At 65.1% G+C, this 20,238-nt stretch overlaps 1 protein-coding gene and 1 pseudogene across 1 annotated transcript; one reads left to right on the top strand and one right to left on the bottom strand.

Annotated features, from left to right (window-relative positions):
- Positions 1 to 1,815: 1,815 nt before the first annotated feature.
- Positions 1,816 to 12,344, top strand: DTX1 (deltex E3 ubiquitin ligase 1). The gene is made up of 10 exons (XM_033075739.2): positions 1,816 to 1,875; positions 3,145 to 3,907; positions 7,432 to 8,092; positions 9,832 to 9,893; positions 10,017 to 10,178; positions 10,389 to 10,450; positions 10,554 to 10,712; positions 11,046 to 11,207; positions 11,284 to 11,373; positions 11,799 to 12,344. Exons 2-10 carry the CDS (start codon positions 3,649 to 3,651, stop codon positions 12,021 to 12,023), a joined length of 1,842 nt encoding a protein of 613 aa, XP_032931630.1. The 5' UTR covers positions 1,816 to 1,875; positions 3,145 to 3,648; the 3' UTR covers positions 12,024 to 12,344.
- Positions 12,280 to 18,240, bottom strand: LOC117004860 (annotated as a pseudogene).
- Between the last annotated feature and the right edge of the window lie 1,998 nt (positions 18,241 to 20,238).

Below are 20,238 nucleotides of genomic sequence, written 5' to 3'. Positions count from 1 at the left end.
TGATTCACACGTGTCCCCACACAGATGTAGGGCTCAGCCTCAGCTGCGCAGGATCTGGTCCCCAAGGCCCTAAATGACAGCCACCCGGCCCTAGGGTCCCCTGCTGTGTTCACTGCCTGTCTGATGGCTTGAGCCCCTTTGGGGCTCCTTGTGGGGGTCTTCAGGTCCCTGTGCCATGGCCCTGTCCCATCCCCGTGTTCCCATCACAGCTTCATGTCCCCTTATGAGATCTCAGCTCCATGTCCCTGCTCTAGCTCCAGGTCCCCATGCCATGTCCCTGCCCCGGGTTTATGTCCCCATGGCATGACCCAGCCCTGTCCCCATGCTGTGTCCCCACCCCAACTCCAGGTCCTTATGCCATGGCCCATTTGCAGATCGCTGCCCAGTCTCCATGTCCCCATCCCATCCCCATGTCCCCGTGCCATGTCCCTGCCCGGTGCCCTGCCCGTGGGGTGCCAGTCCCGCCTGAGACCCGAGCACAGCTCATTGCACCGATTGTCCGTGCGGGCTGGCAGGGAGCGAGTCCCCCAACGTGGGGACAGCAAGGGGGACGGGTGGATGTCCCCATGCCCGACCCCGCTGTCCCCGGGCTGCCATGTCACGTGCCCGAAGCCACCAGGTGGCACTGCGAGGCCACCACGGCCCTCGCTGCCCGGCCCCCAACCCAACCCTAACCCAACCTTAACCCTTGTCCCCAAATCTGTCCCTCTATGAGCACAGCCATAGTGACAACTCCCCCATCCCCTGCTCTGTCCCCAAAACTGCCCCTCCATAGGCACAACCAGAGTGACAACTCTCCTGTCCCTAGATCTGTCCCCAAATGCCTCTCCATGGGTATGATCCCAGTCAATTTCCCCGTCCTCAAATCTGTCCTGCCATGGGCACAGCCATGACAACTCCCGTCCCCAGATCTGTCCCTTTGCAGGCAGAGCCACGAGCCCTTGGGCTGAAGGTGACAGATACTCGTGTGCCTTTGTGGCTCAGGGCCTCCTGGCACCTCCTGTGCCTCAGTTTCCCCACAAGGCTGTGGGAAATACCTGTCCTAAGAGGGGACAAAGCGTTCCCCCAAGCAGGGTGGTACGGGCGGGGGACAATCCCCCATGGTGTGTGTGTCCCCAGTAGGGGTGCCTGGCCCCAGTGCAGGTACCCAGTCCCCAGTGTGTGTCCAGTCATGCTGGGTGTCCCTGGTCCTGGTGTGTGTCCCCAGTGTGGCTGCCCATACCCAGCACAGGTCCCGGGTGCAGATCCCCAGTCCCCTACATGTTCCAAGACTGTCCCCTACATGTTCCAAGAGTGTCCCCACAGTGCCCAGTGAATGTCCCCGGTGTGTCCCCAGTGTGTGTGCCCGATCCCAGTACGGGTTCCCGGTGCAGATACCCGGTCCCAGTCCAAGTCGCTGTTGCAGACACCCCAACCCCCGTGCATGTTCCCCGGTCCCCGTGGGTGTCCCCGGTGCGTGTCCCTGCTTTCCAGACCATGACCCCGCTCCCGATGCGCGCCTCCGGTGCCGATGCCCGGCTCTCCGTGCGTATCGGTGATCCCGGTGCCGATGCCCGGTTGCCCGTGCGTTCTCCCGATCCCGGTGCCGATGCCCGGCTCTCCGTGCACAGTCCCGATCCCGCTGCCGATGCCCGGTTGCCCGTGCGTACTCCCGATCCCGGTGCAGATGCCCGCTCCCCCGTGCGTGCCCCCGCTCCCCGGCGCGCGTTCCCGGCGCGCGTTCCCGGCTTGGGTGCCCGCGCCGTGCGCGCCGCCGGTGCCGGTGTCGGTGGCTGCCTGGCGCTGGCTGAGCGCTGCCGCCGCCCGGCCCCGCGCCCGCCGCCACCGCTGCTCCCGGTGCGGCTGCGGGTCCCGGTGCAGCTGCGGCCGCCGGAGGTAACGGCGCGGGGGCCGCGGCTCGGGGCGGCGGCGGCCATGGCGGGCAGGGGGGAGGCTCGGGGGGCGGCGGGACCGGGCACCGGCGGGCTGGGGGATGCCGTACATCGCGGGGGACCGGGCACCGGGGTGGGGAGACGAGGCACCGGGGGGGGGCTGGGGCTGCCGTGCCTCGGGGGAACCGTGAGCCTGAGGGATGGGGGCTGCTGTGCATCGGGGGGGACCGTGCGCCGGGGGGGCACACAACAGGCACCGAGCGGGGAGAGCCTGCCGTGCTCGGGGATACCGAGAGCCGGGGGGGCCGTGCGCCGGCGGCCTGGGGGCTGCCGGGCATCGTGGGGGACCGGCCACCGGCGGGGGACCCTGCACCGGGGGGCTGCCGTGGGGGGAGGGACGACACCGTGCACGGGGGCCAGGCCTGGTCTTTCAACCCCCCCTTCACCGAGAGCAGCCGGGCCCCGGTTTGGGGGGGCTGTTGGCCCCGGGGATCGCGCGGTCGTGGGGGGGCTCGGGGCTGTGGGCTGGGGTGAGGCCCCCCCTCCGCGGTGCTCGGGGTCACGGCGGGCGCGGGGCTGGGCGCTCACGCGTGTTTTGGGGTGCGCGGTGCGTGTGTGCCGAGCCGAGCCGAGCCGGAGCGTGTGGCCGTGCGTGTGTCCAGGGGGGTTGCTGTGCTGCCGTGGCTCCCCGTGTCTGTCCCGCTGTCTGTCCGTGTCACCGGCTGTGCGTGTGCCAACGCGTGTGCCCGTGTCTCTCCGTGTCAGTGTGTCTGTGTGTGCCCAGCCCTGGCTGTCCTTCTGTCTGCCGCCTGTTTGTGCAGCGAACATCCCCTTGCCCGGGCCCCCCGCCCGCCGCCGTGGGGCTGGAGGCTGCCGTGGGTGGGATCGGGGCCGGCCGGGAGCGGGGGGCCGGGATCACCCCCAGCCCGATGCCTGCAGTGCAGATCATAAATCAGCGGCGGCTGGAGCGGGATCCAGGGCCCGCCAGCTCCCCGGCACCCAAAGCACCGGCGCGGGGAGCGATGAGGCTTCCCGGGCTCGTGGGACCCCCAGCAGCCCCCCAGGGCCGTCAGCAGGGTGGCCTGTCCCCCCCTGTCCCCGTTGTCATGCTGGAGGCCAGCAGCCGGCCGGGGCTGGCAAGCAGCCCGCGCTGCCAGGGCTGCGGGCACCGCGGCGTCGCTGCCCGCCGGCTCAGGGGCGATGAGGACGGTCCCCCCGCTGCCACCCGCCCGGCGGCACCCGGAGTGACCCGCGCTGTGGCCCTGTTTTGCAGGTGACACCCCCCTCACTTGCCGCCAGTGACGTGCTGGGCGGCGGGGACAGCCGTGGAGCCAGCGAGGACGTAGGCTGAGCAGCAGGACACGAGGAGGAAGAGGAGGAGTGGGTGTCAGGGGGACAGCACCGTGGCTGCGTGTCCCCATCACCGTTCACAAACACCGCCATCCCTGAGCCGACGCAGCCTGCGAGGTCCTGGTTGCTTTTTGGAGCCTGAGCCCTGCCAGCACCGCGGGGAGGAGGAAGAGCCGGGGAAGACGTGCCGGGTGATGGATGGCCCCAGCCCCGCGCGGCGGCCTCGGGGGAGCGGGACCGGGTGTCTCGGGGACCTCGGGGACCTGGCTGGCAGCACCCGCCTCTGCAGAGCCCCAGAGCGCCTGCTCCGCTGAGCTCCGGAGCCCGCAGCCGGCGGCAGCCGCCGGGAGGATTTGGAGGGGCCCCGGGTGACCCCCGCGCCCCCGTGCCGGGGGATGGTGCGGGGCTGAGCCGTCGTCCCCCGGGCATGGCACGGCAGGGCTCGGGGGCCATGCTGGCCTCGGGGGGCCTGGGGTTCCCCCCCCAAAACCTGGCCCGCGTGGTGGTGTGGGAGTGGCTGAACGAGCACGGGCGCTGGCGGCCCTACTCGGCCGCCGTGTGCCACCACATCGAGAACGTGCTGAAGGAGGATGCCCGTGGCAGCGTGGTGCTGGGACAGGTCGATGTCCAGCTGGCACCCTACGTCATCGACCTCCAGTCCATGCATCAGTTCCGGCAGGACACGGGTAAGGGGTTGGCATCGAGCCAGGAACATCCAGCCACCCTTCCATCCTTCCATCTGTCCGTCCATCCGTCCATGCAGCCAGTCATCCACACAGCCATCACTCCCCCTCTCTGTCCTTCCATCCATCCATCCATCCATCCATCCATCCATCCATCCATCCATCCATCCATCATTCCACCCACTGGTACATCCCTCCCTCCCTCCCTTTCACTGTCCTTCCATCTTGCCATATTTCCACCCATCCTTCCATCTTTCCCTCCTTCCTTCCATCTTCCCATCCATCCCTTCATCCCTCCCCTGTCCCTGTGTGTATTTGTCTGTCTGTCTGTTGTTCCATTCATCCACGAATCGGTGACTGCATGTCTGTTTGTCTGTCAGTCCATCCATCCATCCATCCATCCATCCATCCATCCATCCATCCATCTTTCCCTTTTCCCTCGCTCCTTCCCTGACAGTGTATCTCTACTTATTCATCCATCATTTAATTCCTTCCTTCCTTCCCTTAGACAGACTCACTCGTCTGTCCCTTCATTCCTGTATCCCTCCATCCCTCCCTCCATCCCTCCATCTGTCCATCCATCTGTTCCCTCTCTCCTCCCCTCACTCTCCAGGGCTCGAGTCCTCCCATGGGCCCCTCCAGGCTCCTCCAGCCCTTTCCTTTCCCATCCACCACGGACCCCCATCCCAGAGGGACATGTCCCCACGTCCCTCCATGCCCTCTCCCCTCCGTGGGGTGTTGTGGTGTGTCCCATTATCCCACTGTCCCCTCATCTTCCCCTCCAAGCTGCTCCATCCCCAAGGAAGTGGGGAGGCCCCAGCTTGGACACTGGGAGCAGTGCTGGGCACTGGGATGGTTGCAGCTGTGCTGGTTGGTGCTGCAGCAGCACATCCAGGCCACGTATCCTGTGGGAAGTCAGAGCTGGTCCCACACTGGGACCAAGCCCAGACCCCATTAGAGGCGTCCCCGTCACGGTGTGACCCATTAAAGCAGCACGTGCCGCTGTGCTGTGGGGGGATGCGCTGTCCTGGCAGCATTCCTGCCCATCCCTGCATCCCTACCCAGGGCAGGATCAGCTCCAGGCCAGGCAGAGCAGGCAGGGGACCTGCCACATGTCAGGTGACACCCTCTGGACTTGCCTGGGGACACCCCACAGCAGGACCCCCATGGTTGTGCCACCTCAACCCGGCCCCAGTCCTAATTCCCAGTGATGCCAAATGATCACGAGTGTGGATGTGGCTCCTGCCATGGGCTGGGGACTGAGATGGGGACCAAAGCAGGGACCTGCCACCTGCCTCTGCCATCCAGCCTGGCTCTGAATCCATCTCCAGGCAATCACGGACTTGGCAAAGGGCAGCTTGGCACCTGCAGCCCTGAGTCAGCGAGGACGCCGGCACGACCCGGAGGGTCTGCGCTGACTCAGAGCTGCGGGAGCCACCGGGACACCCTGGCTGTCCCCATGCCACCTCCTGCCAGCTTTGGCCAAGACCCATCCTCTGACAGCAGCTGGCATCACATCCCATGGCCACAGTGCTGGGTGTTCCTCGGGATGTATCCGTGGTGGGGCCATGAATGGATTTGGGGTGACAAAACAAACTCTTCCTGGGAGGTCCCCAGGTACCACAGTCCCTGTCCCAGCAGGACATGGGGACAAGGACGTGAGAGAGGACCTCAGTGTGCCCAGGCGTGTCATGGCAGGGGGCTTAGCCATTGTCCTCAGCACTGTGGCCTCGGTGTGCCCCATCCCTGTATCCATCTCTATCCATCATCTCTTCCCACGGTGAAGCTCAGGGTTTGGAAGCTCATGGTGCTTGGGGACAAGAGGGTCCCCTGAGCTGAGGGTGCTCCTGGTGCCTGCTGTGACATGAGGACACAGGGAAGGTTGGCACGAGGTTGGGGGCTCAGGGGGCTTGGCCCATGCAGTGCCTGGGGACAGAGAAACCCAGTGACAGAGCGAAATGAGGTGACCCTGTTCCAGAGTGGGATGTGTGTCCCCTCCCGGTGGCCCTGGGGACAATGGCTTGGCCCTGTGGCTCTGGCATGGCTGGCAGAGAGGGCAGGGCGGGGGACAGCTGGTGGCCCTTGGGGACTGGGAGCTGTGTGTGACAAGCGGAATGGGCTGATCCTCCAGTGCCCTCTGGGGGATGTGGGATGTGAGGGGCAGAGGGATGTGGGATTTGGGATGGGGATGTGGGATTTGGGGTGGGAATGTGGGATTTGGGGTGGGAATGTGGGATGGGGATGTGAGGGGCAGCAGGATGTGGGATTTGGGATGGGGATGTGAGGGGCAGCAGGATTTGGGATTTGGGATGGGGATGTGAGATTTGGGGTGGGGATGTGGGATTTGGGATGGGGATGTGAGGGGCAGCAGGATATGGGATTTGGGATGGGGATGTGAGATTTGGTGGGGATGTGGGATTTGGGATGGGGATATGAGGGGCAGCAGGATTTGGGATTTGGGATGGGGATGTGAGGGGCAGCAGGATTTGGGATTTGGGATGGGGATGTGAGGGGCAGCAGGATTTGGGATTTGGGATGGGGATGTGAGGGGCAGCCGGATGTGGGGTGCAGTTGCAAGGACCAGTGGGTCAGGGATGTGTTTATGGGCAGGCTGTGGGATTTGGGCAAGAGTGAACAGCAGGAAGGGGGATGTGGATGCAGGAAGGCAGGGCTGGGAGCTGAGGTGGGATACAGGACATGGATGTGAGCGGGGTGTGGATGCAGTGGGCAGTGGGCTGGAGGGGAGTGGGCAGCAGGGTGTGGGTGTGAGTGCCTGGAGGCAGCAGTGGGATTTGGGATGTGGGCAGGAGCGGGCAGCAGGGCCCCCCCGCTGCCTCCCGCGGGCCTGGCAGAGCTGCCTCAGCACAAGGCGGCAGCTGGGGCCTGGCTCTGCTGCCTGATGCGGCCGATGATTAATGACCCTTAATTAGTGCCGTTAATCGAGCTGGGCAAACGGTGCCGGCGAGGGGATAGACAGGCCCCGTGCCGGGGGGGCACCCGAGGCGAGGGCAGCGATGCCTCCCCCACCGCCGAGCTCCGGAGGGGCTGCAGGATCCAGCTCCATCCCAAACAAGCGGCGAGTGACCGGGATTTGGCCGTGTGGGACAATCCCTGGCTGGCTGTGTCACTGCCAGAGCCAGCAGCTGTCAGGAAACCTCTCCTGACCGGGAAATGCTTCCCCTGCCCTGGATGGCCACGGGGGAGGGGAGGGTGGGGAAGGGCTTGGACCAGAGGGATGGAAAAAAGCTGGGAAAAGCACAAGGGCTGAGCAGCATCGCCCTTCCCAAGGCATCCTGGACGATGATCAGGGGGTGGCAGTCCAAGCCACTGTCACCAATGGCGGGATGAGGCTGGATTCATCCGTAGGGAAGAACTGTTGGGGTGCAATGGGGACTTTTGTGAAGGGGGACAGTGGCTGTTGCACCTTGAAGTGCCTCTGTATCCCAGTCCCTGCGGGATGCTGGACACAGGGATGTCTGTGAAGGTGTGGGTTCCTGAACCGGTGTCGCCACCCCCTGTCTCCCCAGGGACCATGCGACCCGTCCGGAGGAACTTTTACGACCCCTCCTCAGCGCCGGGGAAGGGAATCGTGTGGGAATGGGAGAACGACAACAACTCCTGGACTCCGTACGACATGGACATCTGCATCACCATCCAGAACGCCTACGAGAAGCAGCACCCCTGGCTGGACCTCTCCTCCCTGGGCTTCTGCTACCTCATCTACTTCAGCAGCATGTCCCAAATGAACCGGCAGACGCAGCGCAAGCGGCGGCTGCGGCGCCGCATGGACCTGGCCTATCCCCTCACCATGGGCTCCATCCCCAAATCGCAGTCGTGGCCGGTGGGCTCCAGCACGGGCACCCCCTGCTCGTGCCCCCAGTGCCTGCTGGTCAACAGCACCCGCGCCGCCTCCAACGCCATCCTGGCGTCCCAGCGCCGCAAACTCTACCCCGGCGGCGTCCGCCAGAGCAGCACCTTCGCCGGGGGAGCGCTGTGGCCGGCGGGGACGGGCACGCCCGCGGTGGTGGCGGGGGGAGCGGCCAAGGGTGAAGGGCTGCGGGTGGCAGGTGCGGGGTTTGCCCCCGGGCAGGGCGTGCCCAGCGCGGCGCTGCCCGGTCTCAACAACCTCAACCGGCCCGGGACGCAGCGCGGAGCTGGGCTGGGCGCCAGGGCCACTGTCCCCCCCGGGTAAGCTGGGTGGGTGGGGAGGGGACAACCGGTGGGCACACAAAGGGGTGATGGGGGTGGCTCGTCCCCTGCTGTTGCCTTGCTAGCAGCCCCAGCTCTTGTGGCGCTGTGTCACCTCCAGCCCCGGGGTGCCCACCCTGGGGATGTGGGGATGAGAGGGACACCTGGCTCCTCCTGGTTGTCCTCAGATCCCTGCAGAGGGGATGTGGTGATCCGTGCTGTGCCAAGCTGTGCTGTGCCAGGCTGTGCTATGCTATCCATGGCAGCTGGAGCACATGGACTGCCTGGTCCCCGGGGAATGGTGTCCCCAAGGCCATCATGGGCTGTGTCACCCAGCTCCTGGCCTGATGCCACCAGGCAGATCACTGGGGAGGGCGGAGCTGTGGGGAGGGACCACAGCCTCAATGTCCCTTCTGTGGTGGGAATGATTCACCAGGGGGGTCCAGGCAGGCAAGCAGACCCCTGGAATTGTGTCCTGGTGGGTGTCCCTGTCCTGGCACCCACATCTGCTCAGCTGTAGCCGGTAGCCTGGTGTCCCCTCAGGGCTGTCAGCACCAGGCTAGGGGGACAGTTGAGTTCTCTGAGCCCCCAGCAGCTCCTGGCACATTTCCTTCCCCTGTTGACATTCTGCTTTTGGTTCTGTGTGCTGGACTGAGCAGTCCTTGTCTCTGTCCCCATCGCTGTCCCTGTCCTGGCACATACCTATGGAGGTACCCCTAGGAGGGGACCAGGATGAACCTGGGATGGGGCTGGGCCCCCATTGCTGCCCTGGCCTTGATGTGGGTAGAGGAGCTTTGGGAATGAAGGAAAATGCCCTCAGCCCCAGCTCGTGTGGGGCTGAGCACTGCTGAACTGCGGCAGCTGGAGTGGGAGGGGATTTTGGGATCAGTGAGAGGATGATGGCACTGGGGGGCCTTCCTTCCTTCCTTCCTTCCTTCCTTCCTTCCTTCCTTCCTTCCTTCCTTCCTTCCTTCCTTCCTTCCTTCCTTCCTTCCTTCCTTCCTTCCTTCCTTCCTTCCTTCCTTCCTTCCTTCCTTCCTTCCTTCCTTCCTTCCTTCCTTCCTTCCTTCCTTCCTTCCTTCCTTCCTTCCTTCCTTCCTTCCTTCCTTCCTTCCTTCCTTCCTTCCTTCCTTCCTTCCTCCCTCCCTCCCTCCCTCCCTCCCTCCCTTCCTCCCTTCCTCCCTTCCTCCCTTCCTTCCTTCCTCCCTTCCTTCTCCTCTGTCCATCCCACCAGTCCCCAGCTCCCCATGCCCTGCCCTGGGCACGGTGCCACGTACTGCTGGCAGCCCAGGAGGGCCCTGGGGAGCACACAGTGGTTGCACGTGTCCGTGGGGGTGTGGGACACGGGTGTCACCGTCAGGACACCCTGACAAGGCCCCACCCTGGGTCGAGGAGGACGTGCCATTGGGTGTTCAGAGATGATCAGGTGGCACTGAGGGGCAGCCCCGTGGGTTGGGATAGCAACCCTCCAAGCTGCTGAGGGAACACCTTGCCCTGTGTCCTGTAGGGAGGACACTGCCTGGGGACAGTGCCAGCAGTCCCCCAGGAGACACCTTACCCTGTATCCCATGGGGAGGACGCTGCCTGGGGACAGTGCCCTGTGTCCCATGGGGAGGACACTGCCTGGGGACAGTGCCCTGTGTCCCGCGGGGGTGCTGCTGTTCTGGGGTCATGCCGTGCCATGCCAGTGCCAGCCCTGGCAGCCCGGCTGAGCCCCTTCCTCTCCCATCTCCGTGCAGGGTCCCAGCGCTCCCGGTGAAGAATCTGAACGGCACCGGCCCCGTCCATCCCGCCCTCGCAGGTGAGCGGGGTCCGGCCAGCGGCTGGGGGTCAATGCGGGGTGACACTGTGGGCGGGGAGCGGGGGACACTGCCAGGGGTGGGAAGGACGGACAGACGGACAGACAGGCGCTCTCCCGGCGCAGGGATGACGGGGATCCTCATGTGCGCCGCCGGGCTGCCCGTGTGCCTGACCCGTGCCCCCAAACCCATCCTGCACCCCCCGCCCGTCAGCAAGAGCGACATCAAACCTGTCCCCGGCGTCAACGGCATCTGCAGGAAAACCAAAAAGAAGCAGCTCAAGAAGAGTAAGGAGCCACCGGGAGCGGGATCAGGGACACGGGGACACGCGGAGGGGAAAGTGAGAGACCCCCAAGGGGTTGGCGTGGGGCGATGCCCATCGCTGCTTCGTGCCACGTGGTGTCCCTATCGTGGTGGCAGGGGGTGGCAGCGCTGTCCCCGTCCTGTGGCAGGGGGGTTGTGGCACCGCGGGCAGGCTCTGATGTGATTCCCCTCAGGTAAGACCCCCGAGGACGTGGTACGCCGCTACATCCAGAAGGTGAAGAACCCCCCGGATGAGGTGAGCGGGGGTTTGGGGGGCTCGGGGACGCTCAGGCAGGGGACGGGCAGAGAGCCGGGGGTGACCCCTCGTCCCCCCTGGATGCTGATCCCGTTCCCGGCAGGATTGCACCATCTGCATGGAGCGGCTGGTCACCTCCTCCGGCTACGAGGGCGTGCTCAGCCCCAGGGGCATCAAGCCGGAGCTGGTGGGCAAGCTGGGCAAGTGCGGGCACATGTACCACCTGCTGTGCCTGCTCGCCATGTACAACAACGGCAACAAGGTCAGCTGCAGCCCGGGGCTGCGTGCGGGGCGGGCTGGGTGCTTGGGGGTGCTGGGTGGGTGCTGGATGGGGTGTCAGGGGTGTTGGGTGGGTGCAGAGGGGTTCCAGGTGGGCGCTGGGTGGGTGTGAGAGCTTCTGGGTGGATGCTGGGTTGTGCTGGAGTGTTCCAGGTAGGTGCTGGGTGGATGCTGAGTTGGTGGAAGAGGGGTCCGGGTGGGGTCTGGGAGGATCAGGGGGGTCCTGGGTGAGTGTTGGAGAGTGGTGGGGGGTCCAGGTGGGTGCTGAGTGGGTGCTGGGTGGGTGCCACCCCTGAGGCCCACGCGGTGTCCCCAGGACGGGAGCCTGCAGTGCCCCACTTGTAAGGCCATCTACGGGGAGAAGACGGGCACGCAGCCCCCCGGGAAGATGGAATTCCACCTCATCCCCCACTCCCTCCCGGGATACACCGACTCCAAAACCATCCGGATCGTCTACGACATCCCCACCGGCATCCAGGTGAGGGGGGAGCCCCAGGTGGGCTGGTGACCCCCGCCCGTGTCCCCCGCTCAGCCCCCTGTCCCCACCCACCCAGGGCCCGGAGCATCCCAATCCCGGGAAGAAATTCACGGCTCGAGGCTTCCCACGGCACTGCTACCTGCCTGACAACGAGAAGGGCAGGAAGGTGAGACCCCGATGGGATGGGATGGGATGGGATGGGATGGGATGGGATGGGATGGGATGGGATGGGATGGGATGGGACGGGACGCGACGGGACGGGACGGGATGGGATGGGATGGGATGGGATGGGATGGGATGGGATTGGGATGGGATGGGATGGGATGGGATGGGATGGGATGGGATGGGATGGGGAGGCTGCAGCTGTACTGGGATGGGGAGTACCACAAGGAAGGGTGTTATCTTGTGGGCACTGTGCTGGGGATGAATCCCACCCTGGGAGGGACTGAGGTTGTGCTGTGCCGAGGGGAGGAGGTGCCGGGGGTGCTGGGTGGCTGTGCCAGTCCGTGCCAGTCCGTACCAGTCCGTGCCAGACCGTGCCAGACCGTGCCAGGGGTGCGGATGGGCGAGCCATGGCCGTGCCCGCCGCAGGTGCTGAAGCTGCTGATCGTGGCCTGGGACCGGCGGCTCATCTTCACCATCGGCACCTCCAACACCACGGGCGAGTCGGACACAGTGGTGTGGAACGAGATCCACCACAAGACCGAGTTCGGCTCCAACCTGACGGGGCACGGCTACCCCGACCCCAACTACCTGGACAACGTCCTGGCCGAGCTGCTGGCCCAGGGCGTGTCCGAGGCCACCCTGAAGGACTGAGGCCGGGCTCAGGGGCTCCCCGAGCCCCCGTGGCTCTGCCCGTGCCACCGCCGCCTGCTCCGCTTCCCCGCAGGGTCCCCCCGTCCCGGGCCACCCGGTGCCACTCACCACGTGTCCCCGTGTCCGTCTGTCTGTCGCCTCGTCCCGTCCCGGCTCGCCCCGCTCTAGTGGCGATAGCGTCGTGGTCTTTTTCTACCCGTGGCCTCTTTGCGCGTCTGTGCCACCCGTGCCACCCGTGTCACCCGTGTCACCCGTGTCACCCGCCGCTGCCCCGCGGAGCCGTGTACATCTCTGTGTTACAGAATACACCCCGTGCCGGGCCGCTGTCCCCGCGTCCCCTCTGTGGCTCCCCCGGCGTCCCTGCCCCTCCCGGCGTGGGCTGAGGGGGAGAGGCCGGGGAGTGCCGGGGGTCTCGGGGCAGGGAGGGGACTGGGGGTGGCTCTGGGGTCTCGTCGCGGGGGGTGAAGGCGTTGTGGGCGATGTCCGGGTTCCTCAGCACCTCCTGCAGCCTGTCCCCAAGTGCCCCCCCCTGCACCCCAGGGTGGGGCCAGTGGCCGGGACCCACCTGTGGCATCCCCCAGCCCCGACCCGCGCCCCCCAACCCCTGGCAGTCCCCCTGGCACCCCCCACAACCCCCCCAACCCCGACACCCACCCATGGTGTCCCCCCAGGCTCACACCCGTCCCCTACCCCTAACACACCCCATCCCATCACATCCCACCCCGCGCCCCCACCACCCGCCAGCCCCCCGCAGTTCGCGTGTCCCCGTGTCCCCGTGTCCCCGTGTCCCCGTGTCCCCTATCCGCGTGTATCTGCTGTCCCCTCGTGGAGGGAGCCAGCGCAGTGCTCTGTGTGCCCGCAGGGGTCTGCGGCCGCTGCTGTGTGCCAGCCCCCACCCCACGGGTCCCCACGGCCCCCCAGCGCCCCGCGGGGTCCCCCGTACCTGCCCGGCCACCGCGCTGCAGGACAGGGACCCTCAGGACACCCCCCACTGTCCTCCAGCACCCAAAGGACACCCAACTCCCACCATGCTGGGGCACAGGGACCTCAGGACACTCCCACCCTGCCCATCAGCACCTAAATGGCACCCCAGTGACCCCAGTACAGCCAGGGTAGAACACCTCAACTTCCCCAGTATCCCCAGTTAGCCCCTTGAGCTCAGTACTCCCAGTGCTACCAGTACAGCAGGTGTGGGGTAAAGCTGGATTTGGGACCATTCCCACTGTCCCATGGGGGTGCCTGTGCCTGGGTGCTGCAGAGGGGGGCCCCAGTGTGCTGTGGTTGGGGGTTACTGGGGTTTGTGGGGTGCTGGGGCACGGTGGGGTCACACCACTGGAGGTAGGTGTGTGGAGCTGCCTGGTGTCACCCTGTGCCACCACCTGCAGGACGTGGGGGTGCTGGAAGGTGCCCTCATCCACCTGCTCCACTGCCTGGATCCCCTCCACTGGGATGGAGCTGAGCACCTGGGGACCCCCAAAACCCCAAAATATGTGCACCCACATCCCTACCACCCACCTGTTCCACTGGGATGGACCAGTGCACCTGGGGACCCCCAAACACCCTAAAAGATGTGCCCACATTCTTCCTCCCACCCCTGGGCACCTGGCACAGGGTGGGGGTCTAGGGCAGCACCCACCTGCCCCTGTGGGACCTTGGCATAGGCCAGGGCCTGGTCTGAGCTTGAAGTGTCTCCTCTTGAAGGTGAAGAGGGGCAGCAGTGCCACTCCCTGCTCTGAGCAGGTGTGCAGGGGACCCTCCTCGATGGTGGCCGAGGGCTGGGAATGTCCCTGTGGCTGTGGCAGGGAGGGAGCAGTGTCACCCCAAATGCCACCACCTCCCACAGCCTGAGGATGCTCCTGGCAGCTCCACTGTCTCAGCATCAGCAATGTCCCCTCCCTGACCTCTGTCCCTCCTCATCCTCAGAGCTCTCCATGGTGCCCAGGGCATCCAGGTCACCATGGGTGTGTGACATGGCCCGGACATGGGTGACACTGTGCAGGAGGACTGGGTTCAGCAGGGCCATCCATGGCTCTTTGCCCTGCCCCAGCTGCAGCCCCAGTGCCTGTCCCATGCAGGTCATGCTGCTGTGTCCCTTCTGGTGTGACCCCTGGACCCCTCTGGCTGCTCGCCTGGACCCCGAGGGCTCAGGGGTTGGGGTGGGAAAAAGAAAAGTGGAGCAGCTGGAAGGGTGATGGAACCCAAATTCTGCCCCCTGTGCTGTGCCCAGCTTGTAGTGGCACACCCTGGGGACAGGCAGGACAGGCCTCAAGTGGCACAGGAAGGAGCCAGCCCTGTGTGGCACAGGGGCAGGAATGGCTCTGCCCTCCTTGGGGTCCCCATCATTCCCTGGGGTTTCTGTCCCTCCCCAGGGTCTCCTGCCTTTCTGGCCTCCCCATTCCTCGTGGGTTCCCATCTCCCCACAGGGTCCACATCCCTCACAGAAATCTCTGTCCTTTCTGGGGTTTCTCTCTGAAGTCCCAAACCTTCCCTGGGTTCCCCATCCCTCCCCACAATCCTTGTCTCTCCCAGTGCTCCCCATCCCTCCCCAGGCTACCCAACCCTCTCTTTGGGTGGTTCCCATCCCTCCCCAGCATCTCCATCCCTCTCCAGGTCCCCCACCCTCCCTAAGGGTCCCCATCCCCTCCCCAATGTCCCCATCCCTACCCAAGGTCCCCATCCCTCCCCAAGGGTCTTCACCCTTCCCTGGTGTCACCATCCCCTCCCGAAGGTCCCCACCCCTCTCTGGTGTCCCCTCTCTGGTTTCCCACACCTTGGTGAGCAGCAGGAGTGTGTGGCTGCTGCAGGGCTCTGTGTGCTGCTTCTAGAGCCTGAAGAGCTTTGGGATGAGGACAGTGGGAGTGAAGAAGCAAAGGAAGAGGAACTCACTGAAGGAGAAGCAGTGGACCTCCTGGATGGGGATAGGGACAGGGATGGGGACAGGGACAGCTCAGAGCTTGGAGTGGTGGTCCTGGGATTGTGCTGACCCCCAGCCCCACTGTGCTGTGCCAAGGGGAATCGCTCCTCCACTCGCCTGCAGAGCTGCTTGAAGAGCACCCTCATGGGGAGGGGACACTTGTCCACCGAGCCCATGATGGCATTGACAATGCCCCCAGGTGTCCCTTCAGCACTCCAGGCTGCTCTCCACACCTGTGCCTCCAGCAGGGATCCCTTGAAGGAGATCCTCCTGTGGGGACACCGCCGGGTCAGGGACACCAGGAAAGTGACCCATGGGCTCAGCAGCAGTAGGTGGCTCCTTCCTGCAGGGGACACAGGGACATGCCAGGTGCCCTGTGCCCCTCCCAGACATCCATCTGTGCCCACCTGCCCCAGCTCAGCTCCATCTTGCCAGGGACCAGCTCCACATATTTCTTCTCAAAGATGCAGTTCACCATCAGCTTCAGGACCTCTTGCAGGCAGGGCAGCGCCACCACCTGCAAGGGGGTGACAAGGCACTGTCTTTGTCCCCACATGCCCTGCTGCACATCATGGGTATGTCCATGCTCACCTTCATGAACTGCTCCATGGATTTGGAGGGCAGTGAATTGGAGTGGAAGAGGGTGTTGGGATCAGCTGGGAGAGCACAGAGGCTGTGGCAAGGCAAGCACAGGGTGATGTCTCAGCTGTCCCTGGTGCACCCAACCCCAGGGACATGTGACACCTTTGCTGCCTCCCCCTTGCTGGCCTCTTTCTCCATGGGGATCTGCAGGGATCCTGGCTTGGGGTTTTTTGGGTGGCCCTGGGCACTTACTGGTCCTGGCCAGCTCATGGGTGGTGAGGTAGTCCAGGAGGGCCACAGCCAGCCCTGGCCCAAGAAGATCTTCCCCTATTTGGTGGCTACATCCTGCTGGCTCTCCCCTGAGGTCACCTCTTTCAGGACAACCAAGGCTGTGCCCTCAGGGAACTGTGGGGAGGGCAGGGCGAGCACAGCATCACCCCAAAGTTCCCCACAGTCCCAGCACACACCTGGGCTGGGCAGAGGATGGGCTGGGTGAGGAGCAGGGTGAGGTGGGGGGCAGGACTGTGTCCTCCAGCAGCCTCACTGCCAGCCTCAGGGTACCCAGCTGTCCCCTGCAATGACACAGGGGACTCACATGGGTCCTGTGCCCTCCATGGGGGCCACCTCGTGCTACCCTGGTCACAATCCCCTGTCCCCTCTGTCTGCACTCACCCATGGTCCTTGGTGGTGCTGGGGAAGGGCAGGAGCTGGAAGCAGCCCCTGGTGGGGCTTGGGCAGAGGGTGTCCAAGAAGAACTCGACCTGGGGGGCAGAGTCTGGATGGGGGGACACGTGCCAGTCCCCTGTGCTGCACCTCCCTTGGGGGACAGCCCAGGACATGCAGGGTGGTCTGCACGTGGCACTGCCCCACTGACCCCGGTAGGTCCTAGCCTGTGGTCACCCAGACCCCACACAGGGAGTGCAGAGGTGTTCCCAGGACCCTGCCCCATTCCGGTGTGCCCTGAGCTCCTCACCTACCCCAGGAAGTCATTCTTGCCCACGATGTTCCAGTTTCAAACCTCCACCTGAGCACAGCCTCTCCCAGCTCCCCTTCCAGCAGCATGACCTCCAGCGCTGCATCCCAGTGTGGGAACCGGGTTTTCTTAATCACCTGCTGGACACAGGGACTGGTGGCCGAGGGGACAGAGGTGTCTGAGGGTGCCTGAGGGTGCCTGAGAGTGCCCGAGCCTCCGGGGGACGAGGTACCACACCCAGCACACAGCACTGGCTCACGGCTGTTGCGTCCACCCAGCACGACACCAGCCACAGGGCTCCGCGGTGCCCGAGGTGTCCCGGGGGCCAGGTCCCTGTGAGGACATGGAGGTCAGCGGGGGCACAGTGGGGCACAGTTTGTCCCCACCGTCACGGTCCCTGTAGCCCCACGTGCCCCCCTTGTCCCTGGGCATATGGGGCAGCCAGCGGGTACCAGGAGACGCTGAGGAGATCGTGCCCCCATTTCCAGGGGAGCCCTTCCTCCTCCAGTCCCTAGTGGGGATGCTGCCGTCCCTCCTGGCTGTCCCCATGGCCACCCTGTCCCCATGGCCGTCCTGTTGCCTTGGTAGCCGCTTTGGTTGCCATGGTAGCGGGATGCTGCCTCTGCTGGCTGCTCCATCTGTCAGCTGTGTGTGTGTCTGTGTGTGTGTCACCGTGTGTGTCACCGTGCGTGTGTCCCTGTGCACGCTCACACGTGTGCACACCCTTGTACGCACATCTACACCCCCAAACCCAGACGGGCAGCTTGGGCTGTGTCTCAGTTACCCCAAATTCTGAAACCAAAGGGCAAAAACATGATATGAGAGCCAACCACCGTGCTGGGGACCAACCCTGGGTACTCCATGGTGTTCCTGTGCCCCTGTCCCCGGGCAGGGATGGCAGCACATTTCCCACTGAGCCCCCATGGCATTGTTACACGTGGGTTGGCACCACTGATGTCCCCAGTCTGGTCCAGCGAGGATCCTTCTGAGTGTCAGCAGTGTTCCTCTCCTCTCCTCTCCTCTCCTCTCCTCTCCTCTCCTCTCCTCTCCTCTCCTCTCCTCTCCTCTCCTCTCCTCTCCTCTCCTCTCCTCTCCTCTCCTCTCCTCTCCTCTCCTCTCCTCTCCTCTCCTCTCCTCTCCTCTCCTCTCCTCTCCTCTCCTCTCCTCTCCTCTCCTCTCCTCTCCTCTCCTCTCCTCTCCTCTCCTCTCCTCTCCTCTCCTCTCCTCTCCTCTCCTCTCCTCTCCTCTCCTCTCCTCTCCTCTCCTCTCCTCTCCCCCCCCGCACTTCACCGAGTGTCTGAGCGAGGGGCGACATCATCCTGCCTGTAAGGGAACAGACACAGCAGGACACTGCCGGGGACCTACCACCCCTCGGGGGATCCCTAGTGCCCATCCTGCCCGTGTTGTCCCCCTAACTAACGGTGTCTTTATCCAGCACATAGATGGTGAGGCTATGGAATCCACGGGGCAGAAGCAGCGTGATTTCCTCACCGCAAAAAGGGTTCAGGCTCTTCCACACTGTGGCAGTCCTGCTGGGATGGCAGAGGCAGTTGCCACTCCAGGGAAGATCCCCCAGTCCTGTGTGTCCCCTCCCAACGTGGGACAGTGTCCCGGTACCAGGCCACCACCTCGCGGTGCACCTTGACCTCGCAGTAGGGGTCACTGCAGCCGGACCTGGGCAGGGGATGGGGGTGCCCAGGGTCCGCCCACACTCGGGAATCCCCCCCATCCTGGGGCACCTCAAACATCGACAGTGAAGCACCAGCCCCGGGGATGGGATGAGCTGCCCGGTCTCAGCCCGGCCCTGCAGCTGACACCAGGATGGGGACATCCCCTTTTCCCGGCCCTCCTCGACCGGAGGGACCTGCTGTGCTTCACCCGAACCATCTCCGTGTGTCCCTGTGTGACCCAGCTGCGGTATCGCCGTCTGTCCAGCGGCACAGCCCAGCCCGAGTGTCTGTGACAGGCCATGGTGCCAGGGTGACACCGGGAGCACAGGATGGAGGGATGAGGCACGGGATTATCCACCTGGTCCCTGCAAATCCCTTTCTGCTGGTTTATGGCAGCTGGAGCAGCACCGAGGGGTGCCGGCCCTGGGGTGCTGCTGGAGCCCCAAATCCCCAGGAGCTGTTTCCACAAGGATTAGGACCCCGAGATGGGGGAGGGAGGTGACCCCAGTCTCTGTCCCTACCACGGGACGAGAAATGGAAGAGGCTCACCCCGACCCCCTCTGCAGCCCCATGATAGCCCCGAGCTGGATTTGGGGGACGCTGGGAGCGGCACTGGGCCCCCCATCATTGTGCAGATCGCCCGGCAGTGGGACACCCAGCAGTGACACCCCGGGGAAACTGAGGCAGGGACACGGTGCCGTTCCCTGGGAGCGCCCGGCGGTGCCCAGTCGGTACGTGCGGAGGTACCGGGACTGCAGCTCCGCTGAGCCGCGTCCCCGGGGCAGGAGCAGGCGGGGGTCTCCCTGCACCACCCCACCCCCCTAAGGGGGCAGATGCCCTGTAGGGGTGTGGCTGCAGGGGCTGTACCCTCCCGGTGTCACCCCCAGGTTTGGGGAGATCCTCTGTGCCCACCCTGCTGGGGGACATGAAGGGGATGCTAAAGGGGCTGTGGGGCTCATAACTCCTGCGGGATGGGGGGGCTGGCAGTCCCTGCACACCCCAGACCCCCACTTTGGGGTAATGGGTGCAAGCAAAGACCCCAAAATCGGGGGTCACCCAGGGAGGGCAGAGCGCCCAGCACCCCCTCCCCGGCACATCTCCGGGGGTGGACTGGGGGAAATACGGGGGCCCTGAGCCCCCCGAGCCACTCACACAAGGTGTGGCACCGCGCCCACCCTGGGGGTCCCATCACGGGCCAGACAAAGAGAGAGAGGCCATCCTCCGTCCTAGGGACGGGGAAACTGAGGCACGGGGGCATGGCAGGGCGGTGGCACCTGTGGTGGGGGGCATCTGTCATGTCAGAGCTCCCCAGGGTGGGGGGCTCGGTCTGAATCCCAAAGTAGGGGGGGAACACTGGAGTTGAGGATGAGGGGAGGAAGGAGAGTGACCCCAGCCCTCGGAGGGGACACACTGAGCACAACTGGGGGGACTCCAGCAGGTCTTGGGGTGTCTGTGGGTGAAGCACCCCAATCGCACTGCTCCCTGCACCCCGGCCTCGCCGCACCAGGGACCCCGAGCCAGAGAGACGGAGGGCACTGAGGGGACAGGGGGGACATCCCTGCCCTGGTGAGGGGCTCGGGGCGCTGGAGGGTGCAGAATTCAGGGGACAGGGATGCCATGACTCATGGCAGGGTTGGTGTCACCCAGTGTGTGCTGGAGGGGCTCAAAGAGGGGGAGCTGGTTCTTGGGGGGCTGATGATGGGCTGTTAGCTCTTGGGGGGACAATGTGGGGGCACGGGGTCATCGGGGGGCTGCTAAAGGGGGGCTCAATGAGATCCTCGGAGGCTGCTAGAGGGAGCTGAATATGGGAGCGCTGATCCTTGGGGGGCTGCTGAATGGGGGCGTGCAATCCAGTGGGTGCTGGGTTCGGAGGGTGTCACTGCCGCGGGGTGTCACCCTGTGGGTCCTGGGGGTGTCACTGCCCCGGGGTGTCACCCTGTGGGTCCTGGGGGTGTCACTGCCCCCGGGTGTCACCCTGTGGGTCCTGGTGGTGTCACTGCCCCGGGGTGTCTCCCTGTGGGTCCTGGGGGTGTCACTGCCGGGAGGTGCCTCCGTGGGTGTGCTGGGGAGTGTCAT

Source organism: Catharus ustulatus, chromosome 18 (genome assembly GCF_009819885.2).
Source record: "Catharus ustulatus isolate bCatUst1 chromosome 18, bCatUst1.pri.v2, whole genome shotgun sequence".
In the NCBI taxonomy this organism is placed as follows: domain Eukaryota; kingdom Metazoa; phylum Chordata; class Aves; order Passeriformes; family Turdidae; genus Catharus; species Catharus ustulatus.
This window is presented reverse-complemented; position numbering and strand designations above follow the sequence as displayed.

Coding starts and splice junctions, on each gene's coding strand:
- DTX1 (XM_033075739.2), top strand. CDS start 3,649: ATGGCACGGCAGGGCTCGGGGGCCATGCTGGCCTCGGGGGGCCTGGGG. Junction 10,179..10,388: donor AAAGAAGCAGCTCAAGAAGA/GTAAGGAGCCAC, acceptor GATTCCCCTCAG/GTAAGACCCCCGAGGACGTG. Junction 10,713..11,045: donor TGTACAACAACGGCAACAAG/GTCAGCTGCAGC, acceptor CGGTGTCCCCAG/GACGGGAGCCTGCAGTGCCC.